Source organism: Muntiacus reevesi, chromosome 1, assembly GCF_963930625.1.
Source record: "Muntiacus reevesi chromosome 1, mMunRee1.1, whole genome shotgun sequence".
NCBI classification, from domain to species: Eukaryota; Metazoa; Chordata; class Mammalia; order Artiodactyla; family Cervidae; genus Muntiacus; species Muntiacus reevesi.
In genome coordinates, this window is record NC_089249.1 from 175,367,627 (window position 1) to 175,386,982 (window position 19,356).

Genomic DNA, 19,356 nt, shown 5'->3' on the forward strand with positions numbered 1-19,356 from the left:
TCCCGTGTCCCTGCGCCTCCGCCTAGCTCTCACGCCCCGAGCCCCTGTTCCCACCGGCGCCCCCAGCCCCCTTGCCGCACGAATCCTCACGCCCTTCCCCTGACTCCCAGCCGTCCCAAACCTCCTGCATCTCCACTTTCACGGTCCCCAGGCTTCCCTGAGCCCCCAGCCCCCAGCACCGGGACCCTTGGCCGCTGGAGTCCTAGCGCACCCGGCTCCCGGGTCCCCCTCCGGCGCATCCCCGCAGCCTGGGTCCCCGTGTCCCCCTCCCCGGGCGTCCCCAGCTCCTGTCCCCCGCGTCCCTGCAGTCCCCGCAGCCCGGGTCCCCGTGCCCCTCTCCCCCGGGCGTCCCCAGACCCAGGCCCCAGCTCCCGGGTCCCCATGTGGTGCGCCCCGGCGTCCCCGCAGTCCCCGCATCCCCCTCCCTGGGCGTCCCCAGCCCCTGTCCCCAGCCCCTGTCCCCAGCCCCTGTCCCCGCGTCCCCGCGTCCCGGCCCGCGCCCGCTGACGCCATGACGCCGGCGGAGGGCGGGGCGGAGCGGGGCCGGGCGGCCGGAGGGGCGCGGGCGGCGGAGCCAGGGTCCCGCGGCGCAGCGGGCGGCGCGGCCGATGGACATGGGCACGCAGGGGTCGGGGCGCAAGCGGCTCCCCAACCGGGAGCGGCTGACGGCGGAGGACGACGCGCTGAACCAGATCGCGCGCGAGGTGAGCGCGGGGCCCCGCCGGAGCGGGGCGCGGGCGCCAGGGCTCCACCGCAGCTGTCGGGCGTCCGTCCGCCGGCGCGGCGGGCGGGGCGCCGGCCGGGCCGGCACCTCGGTGGGCCGGGCGCGGGTCCTCCGCCGAGAGGACCGGCCGGCGACGCCGAGCCTTCCCCCAGGCCCCCGGCCCCGTCTGGCCGCCGCCCCCTCGCCGAGCGGGACTGGGGTGCCGCCCCCCCGCGCACGCACGGGCCGGCCTGGTGGGGGGCGAGCGCCCGGCTGGGTTGTGCGCCGCATCGTGGGGGAGATGTAGGCCCGATCCCCGGAGGCCTGCGGACAGTCCCCGGAGGCCACATGGCCCTGGCGAAATGAACCCGCTCCTGTGTGTGACCCGCTGTCGTCTCGATTGTCACACAGGGCGCAGCTGGGGCGCGAACCGCGGTCTCCCTGGATCTCCTTTCTGGACCCAGGCTGAGAGCGGGCCCAGGCACACTGAGAGGTTCTCATCAAAGTTTCCAGGGCAGAGTTTATTATAACGGTCGGTGATGAACTTGAAGTGTGCAAATTAAAGGAGTCCCGCTAGGGTGCCTTGTACAAGCGCCTTTTTCCTCCCACAAGAATTCAACCTTCGGGCTAAACAAACCGCAGGGGAAAGATGCCAGGGAGACCGGTGGCAGCAGGTTCCCTGGGAAGGGGCGAGATTCCTCGGGCCCACAGGGGACAGAGCTTGGCTTGTCATGTCACAGGACACCTTTGTGCGCCTTCTGGATTGCCTAGCCAGCGTGCTCACTCTAGACAGGCCCCCCTCCCCATCCACCCTCTTCCAAGTGTTGGAGTGTGATGGAGAGGCTGTCTACATGTCATTATCATCACGTGGAAAAACCTCCAGGCGGTGTAGACTGTGGTGTCTGGTTGCCTCACTCAGCTATTTATGGAGGTCCACTCTAGTACCAGTTCTTAGATGATTGGCTTTTATGGACTCGTGGCTGTTACTCAGTATTTGCTGAATATTGAATGAATAAAGGCGTTTGTTTTTCTCCATGTGGGAAGAAACTGGGCTTTCCAGGAAAACTCCTATTTACCCCTTAAAACCCATGGTAGATTTGTGTCCTGTGTGAGACCTCCCCCATCAGCCCAGGCAGAGGTCTCCCTGCCTGCACTTGTGTTCCTCTAGCTTTTGCTCCCTACACCTGCTGTGGGCATCACGTGGCCTCAGCCACATCCGCTCACCTGTCTGTCCCCCGTAGAAGGCGACCACCAGGCAGGCACTGTCTTATTTTGTATCTGCAGCGCTCAACACAGAGCTGGGCGCATAGTAAGTGCTGATAAGTCTCTTTTATATTGCCTAAAAAACAGAAGGGGTACGAGGCACTTACAGTACATGTGGCTAAATATAGGCGCTTGCTAAATGTAGCAGCCTGAACATAATCCCCACCCCTGTGAAGACGGTCATGTAAGTAAGTGTTTAAACATAAAACCAAACAGGTGTTCTCTGGGAGGCCTGAGGTGACATGATCCATGCGCCTTGTCTTTCCAGCAGTGGTTGCGGACAGAGGAAGGAGATTGAGGGTCCTGAAGTCCACCACACATCTGCTGGATTTTATTAAAACAGACTGGAAGGAAAGGCCAAGGGATGCTCCTGGGGGGGAGCCTTGAGGTGCAGAGTAACTGGGAACCCACGGGCCCCCTTTCAACCTGGGGATGCAGTTGGCGGTGACAAATTCAGACACGGGTGTCAGACCCAGGCTGGGAGCTACACACAGCTCCTCTGTGCTGTCTGTGATAGCAGGCTGTGCTATCCTAGTCAGCCTCTTCCTGGCCTCTGTTTTTTCATCTTTAAAATGGGAAAAGAGACCTCCCCTGAGGCTGTCAGGATTAAAGAAAGTGCGCAGCAGATGTAAAGTGAGTCACTGGCCGGTTGTAAGGACTACTCGAGTGCACATCGTCCCAATAACCCAGCCATGTAGCTGTTCCGAGTGCTGAGTGGCAGGTATCTGTTGTGTTGGAAGGAGCCGGTGCAAATACATTTTACTGCAAACTGAATTCTGTCTCCCAACTGTGAATATTAGAATCACTATTCAAATGGCAAATATCTATTCACCGTGGAGTTCTTACAGAAATCAACAAAATTATCTTAAAGTTTCATATGAAACTTTCTCATTTGCTCATTGACTCAGCAGATACACACTACTCTTTCTGAAGCCATGTCCTAGGGAGACTGGGATTCAGGGATGGACTTAAAGAGCATCTGCCCTTGAGGAATTGGGGTCTGACTTAGAGCATGACAGTAATAGAAGACAGGAAGAGATCTGAGATTAAAAGGATATTGGACCCTGAAGGTTTGGAAATGAGAGAGTGACAATTTATCGATGGGACTAACAATAGCAATCAGAGGCGGCTCCCTGGAGGAAGCAGCATTTTGAGTTATTCTTGAAATGACAGACACCCTGACCCGGACTGGCCTCCACGCGGGGAAATGTACTGGCCGGAGGGCAGATTCTCCGGGCAGCGTCCCCAGCGCAGTGGCCCCTGGCCTCCACGGCGTCTCTGCAGCCGGCTCTGCTGGGCGACCTCTGCAGTTGGCTCTGTCCTGAGAGCTGGAAGCATCTTCCCTGACAAATCTCGCGAGTCTCCCCCACCGCTCCTGAGCCAAGCACTCTGACCAGGACAGTGGACTCCCCAGCACAGGGGCGGGGCAGGGGAGGTTACCCGGTGATCAATCAGGCCCATCCTGGAAGTGGGAAATGGGGGGACTTGGCCTCCCCCGAAGCTCTTGGGGACATGCGGAGGGCCCAAAGGAAAAAATCAAGAGGCGTTACAAGAGTGGCAGGGGGTGGGTCAGGCTTGGGTCGGGCTTGGGTCAGGCCCCCAGGAATGTGCAGGCTGTGATAGCAGGCTGTGGATAAGTGGAGAATTCCAGGCAGCAGTGTTGGAGTCAGGCGGGGACTGGGGGCAATGGAGGGGGGAGCCGGGGGAGGCCACGGTGGAGAGCCGGCTGCACCCCCCTTGATGGCTTCAGACTCTCTTTGTGCAGGAACGGGAAGCAGGGACCCAGTGGAAGCTCTGCTTTCATATTTCCGCAGTTCCTTTATGGCCTCACTCCGGGCAAGTTGATAGTAAATGGAGCTGTAACTTGAAAACGCTGCAGATGCATTTGCAGGAGTGGCTTGTTTCTCGCTGTCCGAGGTGGGATTCAGGCAAGATGTTGTCAGGAAGAAGGTCCAGCAAGCTACCTTGAGACGCGGGAGCAGCGTGTCTCTCATCCCCGGGAGGGGAGTCTGAAAGTGGATGTAGTTTTCTCTCCCACTGCCTTGAGCGTTCTGCTCAGGATTCTGGTAGCATCCAAAGGTAGCAACCTCTCATCCTGAGCTCCGCCGGGAGTGCAAGGGTCTTGTCTCAAAACACCCAGCTGTTTGCATCTCCAGCTCAAGGAAGTCGGCTCTGCAGGCTGCGGGAGACCGCCCCTTGGGTGAGCTCAGCATCCGGTGAACTCTGGTGGGATTCCCTTCCTCTCTCATAGCACAGTGACCCCCACGACTGTGGCCTCCCCTCCAAAGTGGTCTTGCTGGGACGCTGCCCTCGGGGCACCCCCCTAGGGTGCCTCCCAGATCCCCCCGCTATTGGCGGAAGTTGACCCCTGACCTGTGAGTGCAGCTGTTCTGGGTTTATGACCCCTCCCCTTCACTAGAGGAGCGCCCATGGCCCCATGAGGGTCACCCTTCAGGGGAGGGGGGTTAAGACCTCGCACCCCAGGGGCAGCAACTGACCCAGGGGAGTGAGGACGCCGGAAGCCCCACGCCACCCACTTGCCTCCTGAAGGAACCAACGAGGGGGGTGCAGGTCACACTCCAGGGCCCCCAAGGGAGGACCCCATAGATGGCAGCCCACCAGGCTCCCCCGTCCCTGGGATTCTCCAGGCAAGAACACTGGAGTGGGTTGCCATTTCCTTCTGCAATCCTGGACGGAGCAGTCACCTCCAAACCCCGGCCCTGGACTCTGCTTCTGGGCACCCAGCTTAGGACAGCCTCCATGCCTCGCTCTGGGTGGTCCCAGAGATACAAGATGTTCAGTCCTAAAGCCCCTGGTCACTTGCTGTCCTCCCACCCCTCATCCTTCCCAGGAGTGCAAGGGTCTTGCTCTCACAACTCCCGGTAAATCTCTGGGGCTATTAGAGAGCACCCTGTCCTGCCCTGACTGCTTTTCCACTCCAGCCTTGAGGCCATCTGAGGGCCCAGCCTGGGCATGGGGTGCCCCAGCCTCTGTGCAGAGTGGCCCGGAGGTCTGGTTCCGTCGGACCCCCGCTTCCCCGTCTTCCGGCTCTTGGCAGGCAGGTCTGGCTCCTCTGGAGTCAGAGGTGAGCCCCGACGGCTTGACGCAGGCTGCTGGTGTCCTAGGGTGAGATCACACGGGGGCAGCATCAACACGGGCTTCTTGCAGCTGGTTTCCCTCTGCTTGAACCATCACCTTCACTCGTTTCTTCCCAACAAGTTTGCTTTTCTGAGGCTGGCCGGTGGATGCAGACCCTCTGGACCGGAGGGTGAAATCTATCCAGTGTGGCCAGCGGTTTGGGACTGGGGTGGTGTCAGAGCCCCTCCTTCCAGGGTGGGAAGAGGTAAGGGGCCTCCAGACACCCCCCACCCCCACCCCCAGTTCTAACAGAACCACGTGGGGTGACCCCGGGCCCCTCCCTGGCTCATCCTGAGACTCACACACACATCTTGGTGCCTCAGTAGCAGGCATTAGAAATATGACAAGACGAGCCTTCCGAGTGGATGTGCGTCATGGTCTGAGCTGTCAGGGGAATGGCCTGCACCCTGCCTGTGACCTGGGGCTGATTCCCGACAAGACGGTTCTGGCTGAGGGGTGGGCAGTCCTGTTGGGCTCCCATGATCTGTGGGCCCCACCCCTCGGCTATTTCTGTCAGAGGGCCGGCTGTCTCACTGTCCCTTTTCTGGGCGACTCTGTGATGACTCACAGGTTTAGTAGTTGGGGCTGAGAACGTGTGTGGAGGACCTGAAGCGTCTGCTCCATAGAGGGACCTGGGTTCTAACTGAGCCTGTCACCTGTGGGCCTTGTCAGGGTTCAGGAGGGACAAGGTCTGAGGTGTGTCAGGGACCCCCAGAAGCTTCTGCCCTGTAAGTGGAAGCCATCCCATCGGAAGAGTGTAGAGCATCTCTGTTGGACATGGAGAAGCCTCTCCGAGATACTCGGCGACTTGTCTGAGGTCATCTAGTAACTCAGAGGTGCCAGGCCATCATCCAGGCTGTTTCCTGAATCAGTGTCTTGGCTCCACGCAAGGCCCTATTCCAGGCGGTGCCCTGGAGTTAAGCTGACTTGCTTCCCATCTCAGGGACTGTCGTCCTCAACTGACCTCTGAACCATCAGGCTTAACATTTCATGAGAGAACCTCATATTCTTCTCTCCCTGTTTCACCACCTTCTCTCTCTTTTTTTTTAATTCTTTCATCTTTAAAAATTAATTTTATGTCATTAAAGTAACTTTTCACCCTGGTCCCATATTCTCAGGCCATTCTCCACACAACGCTGGGTGGTCCTTTTATTTATTTATTTATTTTTTGCTTTTCTTTTTTTTTTTTTTCGTTTATTTTTATTAGTTGGAGGCTAATTACTTTACAATATTGTAGTGGTTTTTGTCTTACATTGACATGAATTAGTCATGGGTTTACATGTATTCCCCATCCCGATCCCCCCCCCCCACCTCCCTCTCTACCCAATCCCTCTGAGTCTTCCCAGGGCACCAGGTCCGAGCACTTGTCTCATGCATCCAATGGGTGGTCCTTTTAAAACATGTCAGATTGTGTCATAATGGCTTTTCATATCCCTCAGTAAAAGCCAAGCTCTTAATGGCCTTTGTTGTTGTTCATTCAACAACCCCATGGATGGTAGCACCCAGGCTCTTCTATCCTCCACCATCTCCCAGAGTTTGCTCAAATTCATGTCTATTGAGTCACTGATGCCATCTAACCATCTCATCCTCTGCCACCCCCTTCTCCTCCTGCCCTCAATCTTTCCCAGCGTCAGGGTCTTTTCCAATGAGTCAGCTCTTCTCATCTGGTGGCCAAAGCATTGGAGCTTCAGCTTCAGCAACAGTCCTTCCAATGAATATTCAATTCCTTTAGGATTGACTGGTTAATGGCCTTATAAGTCCCTAAATGATCTGGTAATGGACTTCCCATTTGTAAATAATTTGCATATGCACTATTCACTGATTTTTCTACTGTAGGCACCATGTGCTGGCCTCCTGATGGGAGGAGGAGGACTTGGATCTGTGGGTCTAGCTCAGGTTCACTCCCTCGGTTTCTCTCCCCTCTTCTTCACATCATAGTGACATTGTGCTTATAGATCCATAAATGATCGCTAGCAGAATAGACTGGTTAAGAGTGTGGGGGCCCGAGTCAGCTTTCTTTTCTCCTGGGTTCAGTTCCCGATCCTTCCACTTACTCCATGACCTCAGGCAAGTTCCTTAACCACTTTGTGACTTTGTGTCTCTGTTCCCTCATCTGTAAGATGGGAACATTTTAAGAGTATGCTTCTTCCTGGGTTTTATGGGGGTAAATGAAGTATTTCATGAAAAGGCCTCAGAAGGATGACCAACACATGCTCAGTAAACACTACTGGCAATGATGTAGTGTGATGGTGTTAACTACGGAGCCAACAAGTACGCTGCTGCTGCTGCTAAGTCGCTTCAGTCGTGTCTGACTCTGTGCGACCCCATAGACGGCGGCCCACCAGGCTCCCCCATCCCTGGGATTCTCCAGGCAAGAACACAGGAGTGGGTTGCCATTTCCTTCTCCAATGCATAAAAGTGAAAAGTGAAAGTGAAGTCACTCAGTCCTGCCCGACTTTTAGCGACCCCATGGACTGCAGCCTACCAGGCTCCTCCGTCCGTGGGATTTTCCAGGCAAGAGTACTGGAGTGGGGTGCCATTGCCTTCTCCGCCAACAAGTATACGATAATGTTTTTCTTACCCAACTTTCTGCTTTTTTGGAGTTAATTATTTCCTTTTTTCCCCAATCGCTCATCTCTTTATGTATCTCTCATGGCTAATTTATCACAAAGTTTTGAACAGAAACCTTTGCAATATTATTTTCTATGAGGTTAAATGAATCTATCAATTCCGTTTTGTTCCCTTCTGGAAATCTCCCCCCGAGACCTCTGTCCAGCCTGCTGTGAGTGCTCTCAGGGTTTGTTTCAGCTGACCCTCCTTTTGCCACCATTCTGAGAATTCCGTTTGCCGCTTCTTTGTTATTGTTGTTGGATCCATGTACACTGCATTCTGTACTGTCTTCTTTCTTGAGTTACTAACTCATTTTGTTGGAATACACCCTTCAGTAGCTTTCTGAGAGAGAACGCCTTTTCTAAGGCTTGCATGTCTGAAAATGTCTTTATTGTACCCTCAACACTTGATAGTTCGGCTGAGTATAGAGTTTTAGGTTAGAATAATTTTTTTCCGAAGAATGGCAGAGATCTCTATGTATACTTTGAAATTATTTCCAGTGTGTGTTGTTAACTGAGAAGCAGCAATGTGCAGAAGATGAAGACAACATGCCGTCTCTCAGGTGAGGAATCCTGTGATCTGCCTGCATTTGCGTAAAGATCTGGCAGAAAGTACGTACAGTAAGAGCAATGTGGAGATGTCAGTGGAAATGTAGATTGGTTAAGTGTAACTTTTTATACTCTTTTGATATTTGAACCCTGTGACTGTAATATTTTTTATATTATTTTATTTCTTTCTTTCTGGCTGTGCTGGGTCTTCCTTGCTGCATGGCCTTTTCTGTAGTTGTGGCAAGCGGGGGCTACTTGCTAGTTGCAGCGTGCAGACTTCTGATTGTAGCGGCTTCTCTTGGTGCGGAGCTGGGCCTCTAGGCACGTGGCTTCAGTAGTCGTGGCTCATGGGCTTAGTTGCTCCCCAGCGTGTGGAATCTTCCCGGATCAGGGATCGAACTCATGTCGCCTGTATTAGCAGGCAAACTCTTTACCACTGAGCCACCAGGGAAGCCCTGTATTACCTATTTAATAAAATAAAATAATAAATATCAAAAAAGTATAATTATTTTCTACCAAAATTTCAAAGACATCTTTTTCACATTTTATTCTAGCTTTCAGGATTGCTTTGATCATTTTGATGCCTTATATATTCTCAGTATCTTGTGTAACATCTATTTTTACACTCTACAAGTTTTCAGGATCCTCTCTTGATTCTCAGTATTCTGGATTTTATTTTTACATTCATTCAATCTGGAAATGTGCATCCTAAAATTCTGGGATATTTTCTAAAAAATTTCCCCTTCCCACCGTTTGCTCTGTTCTTTTAAAGAAACTCCTGTTGTTAGAAGTAACTTCCTTTTTCCTCTCATTTTCTAGCTTTTTGTATTTTGGTGATACTTTATGGCTGACTACTCAGCTTTATCTTCCACTCCTTCTGCTAAACTTATTTGTTCTATGTTTTATTTCTAAGAGTTTTTTGTTTGTTTTGGTTCTGTAGTTCCTTTTAATAGCATCCTCTTTGAGTCACTAATGCAGTACCTTTTTCTGTCATTCTGAGGAGTATTTGTTTTGGTTCTCTGGTTTTTCCTAAACATCGCTTTTGTCCCCTGTGTGGTGGTCTGTTCCTTTCTGTCCTTTGTGTTCTTCGGCCTGTGTCTTTAGCCTTGGAGCCCCTCCCAGAGGTGTGGTGACCCTGGATCCATTCCTGTGTGAGGATGGGGCACTAGAAAGCTGTGAGGCAGCTTGAGGGAAGGCTCAGAGGGCTTCCCAGGTGGCACCAGTGGGAAAGAACCCAGCTGCCAAAGCAGAAGCCACGGGAGAAGGAAGTGGCAGCCCGCTCCAGTCTTCTTGCCTGGAGAATCCAGAGGGGGAGAGCTGCAGAGGAGGCTGGTGGGCAACAGTCTGGGAGATCGCAGAGCCCCACACAGCTGAGCACATAGGAGGTGAACACCGAGATTCGGCCAGGACACCTCCTGGGGTGTGGTGGGGTGGCGGAGGTGTTGGCATCAGACGGTAAGTAGCTCCTCAGAGCACCGCACACAGTCAAGGCCAGCGCCTTGACCACAGGGCCAGTGTTCAGAGCAAATGCTGCTTAGCGCGAACAAACCAAGCCTCTCTAATCTGGTACCTAGAGGTGGAGTTTTGTTTTTGATGAAGTGGGTAGAAGAGATTGAGAAGAAAGTTGAAAAATAATCTGGGGCTTATACCAAGGAAGGGGTAATGTCCATACAGCCCAAACTAGAGAACTAGCCATGACAACGTGCTTTCCTCAGAGTGGAATGAATGTCAAATTAGGTGAGCAAACAGAGAACGTTTTTTTAACAAATAAGATTTTCATAGCTGCAGGCATCAAGAAGAATTCATTTGTTGGTTCGGAAAATTCTCTAAGATCTGAGAGATACTTTCCATAAAACAAATAGAAAATACCTGGAGGGGTTAGGTAGGCAGAATGTGATATGGTCTTGGCAGTGGGTGAACCCCTGGATCAGCAAGAGTGCAAGAGCCAGAGCCGTCCAGTGCCTCCGCTGGCAGATTAAGTTGCGATGTTTCCACCCACTCCTTGGCTCGGGGGAGTGAGTGAAGAATCCCGCAGTGGTCACAATAGTATTTCAGCAAACAGAAACTAGGAGATCTAAAGTTGTTTATTAGGATTTTAACCACCCTCACATAAGTTTATCCATTTTTCCACCCTTACCCTTGATGACTTTTTATTTCCTATCTTCTTTTGTGATGTCTCTTGTTGTGCTTTTTAATATGCTGTCTAGGCTGGTCATAGCTTTTCTTCCAAGGAGCAAGTGTCTTAATTTCATGGCTGCAGTCACCACCTGCTGTGATTTTGGAACCCCCAAATTAAAGTCTCTCACTGTTTCCATTGTTTCCCCATCTATTTGCCATGAAGTGATGGGACCAGATGCCGTGATCTTAGTTTTCTGAAAGTTGAGTTTTGAGCCAACTTTTTCACTCTCCTCTTTCACTTTCATCAAGAGGCTCTTTAGTTCTTCGCTTTCTGCCATAAGGGCGGTGTCATCTGCGCATCTGAGTTTATTGGTATTTCTCCTGGCAATCTTGATTCCAGCTTGTGTTTCATCCAGCACTGTGATGTTGGAGAAGACTCTTGAGAGTCCCTTGGACTGCAAGGAGACCAAACCAGTCAATCCTAAAGAAAATCAGTTCTGAATATTCATTGGAAGGACTGATGCTGAAAGCTGAAACTCCAATACTTTGACCACCCTTATACAAAGAGCCAACTCTTTGGAAAAGACCCTGATGCTGGGAAAGACTGAGGGCTGGAGGAGAAGGGGATGACAGAGGATGAGATGACCGGATGGCATGACCGACTTGATGGACATGAGTTTGAGCAAGCTCTGGGAGTTGGTGATGGACAGGGAGGCCTGGCGTGCTGCTGTCCATGGGGTCACAAAGAGTCGGACACGACTGAGCGACTGAACTGACTGAACTTGTTGTGCAGTCACTAAGTCATGTCCGACTCTTTGTGTCCCCATGGACGTCAGCATGCCAGGTTCCCCTGTCCTTCACTATCTCCCAGAGTTTGTTGAAATTCATATCCATTGAGTCAGTGATGCTCTCCAACCATTTCAGGCACATGAGAAGATGTGGAGTTTTCCAAGCTGACACTGGGAGAGATGGAATTTCTGTGTTGATTGAACAACTAACATGACCCCACCCTGGATGCCCTAAAATACAGCTTGAAGTCACCCCTGATGTAGTTTTAAAGCCGTCAGAGCAGAGCTGGCCAGCAGGACTTTCTGTGATGATGGAGATGCTCCGTGTCTGTGCTGCATTGCTGTCGAGCACTTGAAATGCAGCTAGTACAGCTAAGGAACTGCATTTTAATTCATACTTCATTTTGATTCCTTTAAATATAAAGAGACACCCCTGGTTCGTGGCTGCCGTATTGGACAGCACAGCCCTTGAGCAGTGATTTATTCTTTGTTGAGATTTGCTGTCCTGGAGGTGTGCTCTCTATTGCAGAAGCTGTTGATTCTCATCAGGAGAGGAGTGACAGGTGGACAGGCCGGCGTCCCGCAGGCCGGAAGTGAGTCCAGCCCAGGGAGCACGCGCCGGGCAGTGGAAGAAGCACAGTCAGCCTTTTGAAGTCGTGTGTCCATAGGCAAGTTAGTGTGTCCGAGTCTCCTTCCCGTTGTCTGTGACAGGGGAATAGCGTTTTCCGTGTGGTCGTAGTGATGAGTGGAGCTTCTCTGGTGTCCCAGTGGTGAGGGACCCACCTACCAGTGCAGGAGGCAGGAGACTCGGGTTCGATCCCTGGATCGGGAAGATCCCCTGGAGGAGGACATGGCAACCCACTCCAGTATTCTTGCCTGGAGAATCCCCATGGACAGAAGAACCTGGCGGGCTACAGTCCATGGGGTCAAAAAGAGTTGGACATGATTGGGTGACTGAGCATGCACGTGGTAATGAGCCATGCCAGGAAATGGAGAGCATCTGCTGGAGACAGGAAATATATGCTGGTTCTGATGGGTACCTGGGTGCCTGGTGGGCGCTAACTGGATAGTGGTCATTTTCTCCCTCCTGCTGGCTGTGTTCCTCTCTACCTAGGGGCAGCAGTATTACTGGCCTTGGGGATGTGCCCCAGGCGTCACTGATGCAGAGACAGGGGTGACTGGCAGGTGGATTCTTTACCACTGAGCCACTCTCCCTCATAAGATGAGGGCTGGAAAGAGAGACCGGGATCAAGATAGAAAGAAAGTGGTCTGTAGGAAAAATGTGAGAAAAATACAGGAGATGATCTCCTATGTGTTGGGGGGAAACAAACAGCCCTTGGCTTTGGTTCAGTGAACTCAGAGGAAAAGCCCTCGCCGCTGCCCCTTTAAATACACTAACTGCATAAACTTTGTTTAGTATCACAACCCCGTGTGCTTTCTTATAGGTCAGAGCTTGTCTTCAATTCTTTGGCCATAAGATGGAAAGGACCCTCTGCTTTCGATCGTTTTTTGCTTCTTGGCTTTGAACTGAAGAATCAGTAATAAGACGCCGTCAGATTTTTCAAGCCTCTTTATTGTCAGGCAGCCAACCCCTGGTGTCAGGCCTCTGGTTAACGTACTGGAGATGACGGCTCACTTCACCCAGGCCATGTCCCGCGCCATTTATCTTTGGGTTTGTCTGACCTCTCAGAAGCCACTAAGTTACCTGCCTATTTTTAACGTGTGTCTGGAGCCAGCTCCAGAATGAAGTGGCCACATGAGCCGCGATGAGGTGGTGACCACATAGCCTTCCAGATCTTCACTCCACTTTCTCAGGCTTTTCCTCTTACTTTTGTGTCAGGGTTTCTCAGCCTCAGGATTACTGACATTGGGCCGGATGCAGGGGTCGGGGGAGGGTTGCTGGATGTGGTGGAACATTTAGCACCATCTCTGGCTTCCACCCGGGAGTGACAACCACAAGGGCCCCAGGGGGCAGAACGGTCCCATGGAGAACCATTGTGCGTTTCCTGTCTCCGCTGGGTCTGTACCTTAGCTCTGGACCACACGCCTCCTCTCCAGAAACCTGGTTCCTTGGCTCTCACCTCTGATTGGTGGCTGCGGCCACTCCCCAGGAGGGCAGAAAGCACCGGCTGACCAAACCACATGGTCCTGGGAGTTTTCCCGGTGGAACCTCCTGAAGTTAGTCGGAGGGGTCTGCATACTCTGGAAAGCTGTGGTGGAGCTGTTCTAGGAGTAGCCGTGCAGACTCAGGAAGTTGGGACATTCGCAGCAAATTCAATGAGCCTTTGCTGAGTGCCAGGGGGGCCCTTGAGTCGATGATGGGGTGGGAGGGGCGTGGGGAGAGGCTTCCGGGGGCTGGAATGGACCCTGAGAGGCAGGTACAGCAGTAACTCTGGCTGCGTCCACAGAAGGTGGGCTGGCACGAAGGTGGGGGCTGGTGAGAGATGGTCTTTTGTGTTACATCCTACTGGACAGAGTGGCTCCTTTCTGCCCGCTGGAGACGCCCTTTGCCCTCTGGATATGGAGAGCAGCCAGGCCAACATCAGGCCCAGTTCAGCCGGGACTGCAGACTGCAGGCCACCTGGCCGTGTCTGCCTGTCTTTCTGAGAAAAGCCCCAGGCCCACGGCTCAGGTGTGCTCTGGGGACAGCAGAGCCGAGGGGGCGTCATCCACGCCGTCACCATGGTGCGCACTGCGGAGAGTCGGCTTTGCCCTGGGGCGGGGCACTGCAGGGTTGACCTTCCCAGCCAGCTGGGGTCCCAGCCCCACAGCCCACGGGCTCTGCCTGGTGCCTGCCGGCCCCATGCTGGGGATTCAGCAAGACATGAAGACGGAGAGGTGCTGCTGGGCGCTGCCTGGACACGGCTAAGCATAGCCACCTGCGACCCCCTCATCCCGTAACCCTGAGGGGGGCATCTCCTTACAGCACCCACCCCCCGGGACAGGGGAAGCAGCCTGGGCCAGGAAGTGGCCGGGCCTGGGATGATGCTTCTGGTTGACTTGATGTTCCCCAAAGGGCAGGGACGGGGCAGCGCATCTGGCCAAGGGAGGGAGCCCAAGCTGCCACCTTGCCCTAGAGCCAGGAGGCCTCCGTGGCTGGTATGACCCTAGCACACCTGCCTGCATCACCTGCTCTTTCGAAATCCCAGGTGTGCTGTGGGCAGGGAGGACACCCTAACTTCAGCCTCATCAGTGGGGGCGGTGCTGGCTGCCTATTAATACTCCAAACCCCCAGGGAGGCCCCCCCAAGATCAGAAGGAGGCTGGGTGTCGGACGACATGAAGACAGGTGACCAGCACACTTCCATAGGGCTAGAATTGTCCCCGTGTCTCCTAAGAGGCACAGCTGCTTTTGCCATTTGTAGCTGAACTTCTTAAAACAGAAGACCAGTCCTGGGTCCTGTGAGGACCCCTCTGTGTGCCGGGGTCTTTCCTCGTCTTATTCTTTAGGAAGTTCTGTGCAGCCTCTGTCTCCCCGTTCTTCCAGGGTGAGAACTGGGAGAATCAGCCGTCCCAAGGGCTCACCTCCCCCGCCATCCAGGGCCTCACTTCCCTCTGGATTCCCCGGGGCCGAAGGCCTGTGAGTCACCCCGGAGGCTGCAGAGACCAGGCAGGAAGTGACCGTTAGCCGTGGGATGCTCTCTATTGTGTCGTATTGCCCTCCGAGGTTTAGAGCTCTGGCTTCCGTTTTAATGTATAGTTTTCAAAGAAAACCACAGACATGCAGCATCCCTCTCATGCTTGGAAAATTCAACTTTAAGATTCCTTTCAGTTAGATTTTTGCTTGGTGAACAGTGCCACAACTTTCATCTATTTTTTTATCTTTCCTAAACATCTTTTCCAACTTTCCCTAAACAGGATGAGGCAGATAATAAATTACCCTGAATATCGGATACCGTAGGCGGGTTGCCTTGCAGTTTGGTGTTGTGCTCAACACTAGCCAATCGCTTGCTTTTTAAATATGATTAAATATAGAAAAATATAGCAGGTAAGAAGCACATCGTATATAAGATACATCATATACTGTACGGTCACAGTTCATTCTGTCTGTACTGCTCTGTATCCAGCTTTTCACACGTTGAATTCTGTTGGGTGAGGATGCGCCTGGCCTGTTGGTGGGTTTCACGGGCATCCTTTAGAGGGTCGTCGTGCCCCCTGTCTCGGGCCCTGGCTGTGTTCCGTGGTAGATGATCCATTTCTTCCAGAGAAGTATAAGCTGGCGCAGCCCTGCTGCCCCCTGGATCTGGGATGCGGTCCTTCACTGTTCTTGCAGCTCCAGGTCCCGGGCGGTAAGGTGAGGATGTGGTGTTGGGAGAACTCAGGAGAGGACACCTGTCGGTGGCCGGGGTCTGACTTCCCTCTGACCTCACCCTCCCGAGGTCACTTCCTCTGGGAGGCCCCGGGCCCACGCGTCTGCCACCCCCAGGCCCGAGATGAGCATCCTCCCCAGTGTCGCAGCTCCCCCCGTCCCCGCAGCTGTGGGCCGGCTGCTGCCTCCCTGTCTCCGCCCTCTGCCCCCTGCAAGTCTGTGTGCTGTCTTCTTTGGGGGCTGTACCACGTCCAGTCCCCAGGGGACCCCTGCACCAGGCACACGGGAGGCCCTCACAGACCGCCTGGTGACTGAATGCAACTCAAAGCATAAACCTGCGCTCCTCTTCAGTTTGCTGGTGACTAGTATCCTCTGATTAAAAGGAGAGCCTTTGAATGTGGCCTTTTTCTTCCAACTAGTTTCAACTGCCTTTACTACATGCAGTGGGTTTATTGGCCATTCATTCTACGTCCTGACAACCTCCTCAGGCCCCAGAATAGGTCAGGAGCCGGAGCCGCTCTGTCCGCATGCTGGCAGCGTCATCAGCATTCATCAGTGAGGGGCCAGCACCCCCAGAACCACACTCAGCTCTGCTGCCGAGGCCAGGTCCCCGTCAGCTCCTTTCGGGCTCTTCTTGTCCACCGTTAGTGTGGCAGACAGTGTTGCAGGAAATGCACTGTCCTCCTCATTCCTGAGGTTAGAGACACAAGATCATCTTTAGGAGCCCTGCGGAGAAGGTGTGCACAGGAGGTCAGGGTCAGGAGACCCGGGTCCGAGTCCCCAGGGCACTATTTCCTACCTTCGCCACTTTGGACACACCACCCAGCCTGTCCGAGCCCCGCTGTCCCCACCTGTAAGGTGAGTGATAACCGTGGGGTGAGGACCACGTGAGGGGCTCCGGACTGAGCACTCCTGCCCTCCATCGGGGCATCCAGGTCTCCTCGTGCACAGACGCTCTGAAAACGGGTCAGGGGTCATGGGGCCCCAGACCGGGTGTACGCAGGGGTCGCCTGCCTGCCACCCACGTTAGATGAGATGTGGACTGAGACAAGCCTGCTGCTGTCTCCAGCTCCAGGCGCTGCTCCAGGCTGTCTGCGGGGGAAGTGGTGGGTGGGGGGGCATGCATGATGGGGTGTGCCTGGGACAAGTACCCCCCACCCCGGCTTTGGTCTCCCTAACTACTATAAGGAGGGATGGCCCCCACCCACCAGCCTCACAGAGTTCACGTGAGGCCCAGGTGAGAAGGCACGCAAGATCGTGCTCACAAGCCCTAAAGGGCTCTGCACACGTCAGATGGTGGTATTACTGTCAGAAAAGTTGGAAATAAATGCTTAACATCGGGGCGTCTCAGGCTGTCTTGAAGCTGCTCCTGGGGCTGGGAACGGAGTGCTCACTGGCAAGGGCCGTGCATTTTCCTTCACGTGGGGCCCTCTCTATTTTATATTTCTTAAATGTTGCTGGGATGTAGTTGATTTACAGTGTTGTGTGACTGTCTCTTTTGGTGGTGATGTTGCTTTCTTCTAAGATTGGAGGAGGAAGCTCTGCGCGCCTGGCATGTCCATCAGGAAAGAAGCAGGGTGGAGGTATGGTGGGAAGTACAGGAGCCGTGGCCCAGAAGTGGTCCACATGCAGCCCTGGTCTGGGCTTGGAGGCCTCTGGTCCTTTCAGGTCCTTGGGGAGAGGAGGAGGAAATGGAGCAGAGTCGCCATCACCTTGACAACCACAGATCCCCACCAGCCCTGGCTCAGGGAGCAGTGTCGGAGGGGCCAGCAAGGGCGCCCTCCTAACCTTTTCTAGTCTCTCTTGAAATCTCCTTCTGCCTTAATTCCCTGCAGTCTGGCCCTGCGTGCCATCTGCATAGAACAGGAGGGGAGTAAGTGATAGAAGATCCGATCTCATATAAGGAAGCAGCCCCTGTTCTCTGCACACATGCGTCCTGTCACTTACACAGTTACTGAATCAAGCCTTTTCTCAAGGACAAAGGAGCGCGCTGGACTCGTAGACTTTTTTCTGGATTTTGCAGTAAATGAGAGCCTTTTGGCTTTGTGGCCTCTTGCATTTTGCAGAATCACCTGTACAGCAAACCAGCAAAAACCACCAGTCCTCATGGGGTGGAGTCAAGTCAGCCTGTCACCCCGATGGGTTCTGGTCCCTCAGAGAGGGATGTTCACAGAGCTTCTCTGAAACAGTGACTGTTAAGTTACTCAAACCAACTCTGAGTATACAAAGTGCACTGAGCTGGAACTGAAGGTGATGGGTAGCATCTTAGATCAGTGGTTCTCAAAACGTGGCCTCCAAACACAGTATCCACACCCCTTGAACTCTTTAGCAATGCTGGTTTTCAGTCCACCCACCCAACTGAATCAGAGCCTTGGGGTGGGGCCCAGCCACCTGTCCTGAAAGCCATCCAGGTGGTTCTGATACCCTCTGAAGTTTGAGAAGCTCTGCCTTAGATGAAATGATGCTATTAATGATTCTGATTATAAAGAAGTGAGGGAGTGAGTGAAAGTGACTTAGTCATGTGCAACTCTTTGCAACACCATGGTCTATCCTTGGAATTCTCCAAGCAAGAATACTACTGGGGGTTGCCATTTCCTTCTCCAAGGAATCTTCCTGACCCCGGGATTAAACGCGAGTCTTCTGCACTGCGAGCAGATTCTTTACCATCTGAGCTACCAGGGAGTCCCCTAAAGATGAGGAATAACCTTTATACTAATACTCCTGATTAAAGTAGTGGGACCTTTTCCTGCTGAAATGCCTGAGGAGTCAATCAGGCTGGGTAAACCTGCTTGCTGAGGAGCTGACCCTTCTCACAGGTTTTCCCCACCCCATCTCCCCTCTCCATGAGATCCTGGTGTGGCTGCCAGCCCTGAGGGTCAGCCTCCTGGCACAGAGCAGGTGCTCAGTTAATAGGGTTAATGGTGAGTGAATGAACAAGTGAATGGCTGAATGAATGATTGGATGGATGATGGATGGATGGACGCCTGAATGGATGGATGATTGGATGGATGGATGGAATTAGCCCAACTTCAAAGTAACATTTGAAAATACAGATTCTTTTGAAACTAGAACAAGGTTTTTAAAGGTTTTTGATGGTTACTTGAGTGTAAATGAAGATTTTCATTTACTGAATGAAGCTGTTGCTCACAGGATCTAATTTGGCAAGCTACTGACTCCTGAAATGTCCGTTCTGTTTGCCCCCCACAGCCCCACGTTGGGCAGTTTGGTCAGTGACTTTGTCCCCCTTTCGCGAAATAGGAGATGGAAGGAGAAATAAAGCAGGAAACTTTCCATTCTTTCCCGGTGATGTGTACAATTGTTCCCTTTCCCAACTCCTCCTTTTCAGACTTTGCCCCCTCGCGTTTCTCCATTGTGTTGTTTTGTGATGTTGGCACTTGGAAAAAATCTTTGAATGATCCTAGTGATGGGCATTTGGACAGGGCATGGGCGATCAGGTTCCACCGCAAGTCGCCAGTGCCCCGAGCTCACAGTCCCTAAAAAGGCATTCATTGTGTCCAGGGAAGCCGTTAAGGCTGGTGGCACCCTACCAGGGGCTGAAGTAACTTGGACCAGGTTTGTAGAACATTCTCCACTGCGGTTTCCCTGTTGGGGAGCAGGGTTTGGGCTGGAGGAACTTAGGTGTATTCATGTATCCTGCCAGGTGCAATAAATAGCTGTCTTTGCCTGACCTTACCCCATGTAAGTTCCAAAAGGCCCTGTGCGCACCAGGAGGAACTGAGCACTTTGGCAGGAGCAGACTGATGCTGTGGTAACACATGAGAAGCACGTTGGGACACAGAAGGCAATTGAAGGGATTAAATATTGGAGATATGCCTTGTAAAACCAAAAACTTAGCTAGACTGGTCATTAGAAGAAGGCC

General features: G+C 53.1%; 1 protein-coding gene across 30 annotated transcripts in view; it reads left to right on the forward strand.

Moving 5' to 3' along the window:
* Positions 1 to 543: 543 nt before the first annotated feature.
* Positions 544 to 19,356, forward strand: part of LRRFIP1 (LRR binding FLII interacting protein 1) — a 160,985-nt gene continuing 142,172 nt past the window's right edge. For 14 of the 30 annotated variants that reach the window (XM_065917036.1, XM_065917049.1, XM_065917047.1 and 11 more), the window contains exon 1: positions 546 to 704. In XM_065917036.1, the coding sequence (XP_065773108.1) occupies positions 609 to 704 (96 nt within the window). In that variant the 5' untranslated portion in view covers positions 546 to 608. Of the gene's footprint in view, positions 705 to 19,356 lie in introns of all 30 variants that reach the window. The other 16 variants (XM_065917080.1, XM_065917099.1, XM_065917113.1 and 13 more) reach the window with 5 other exon arrangements.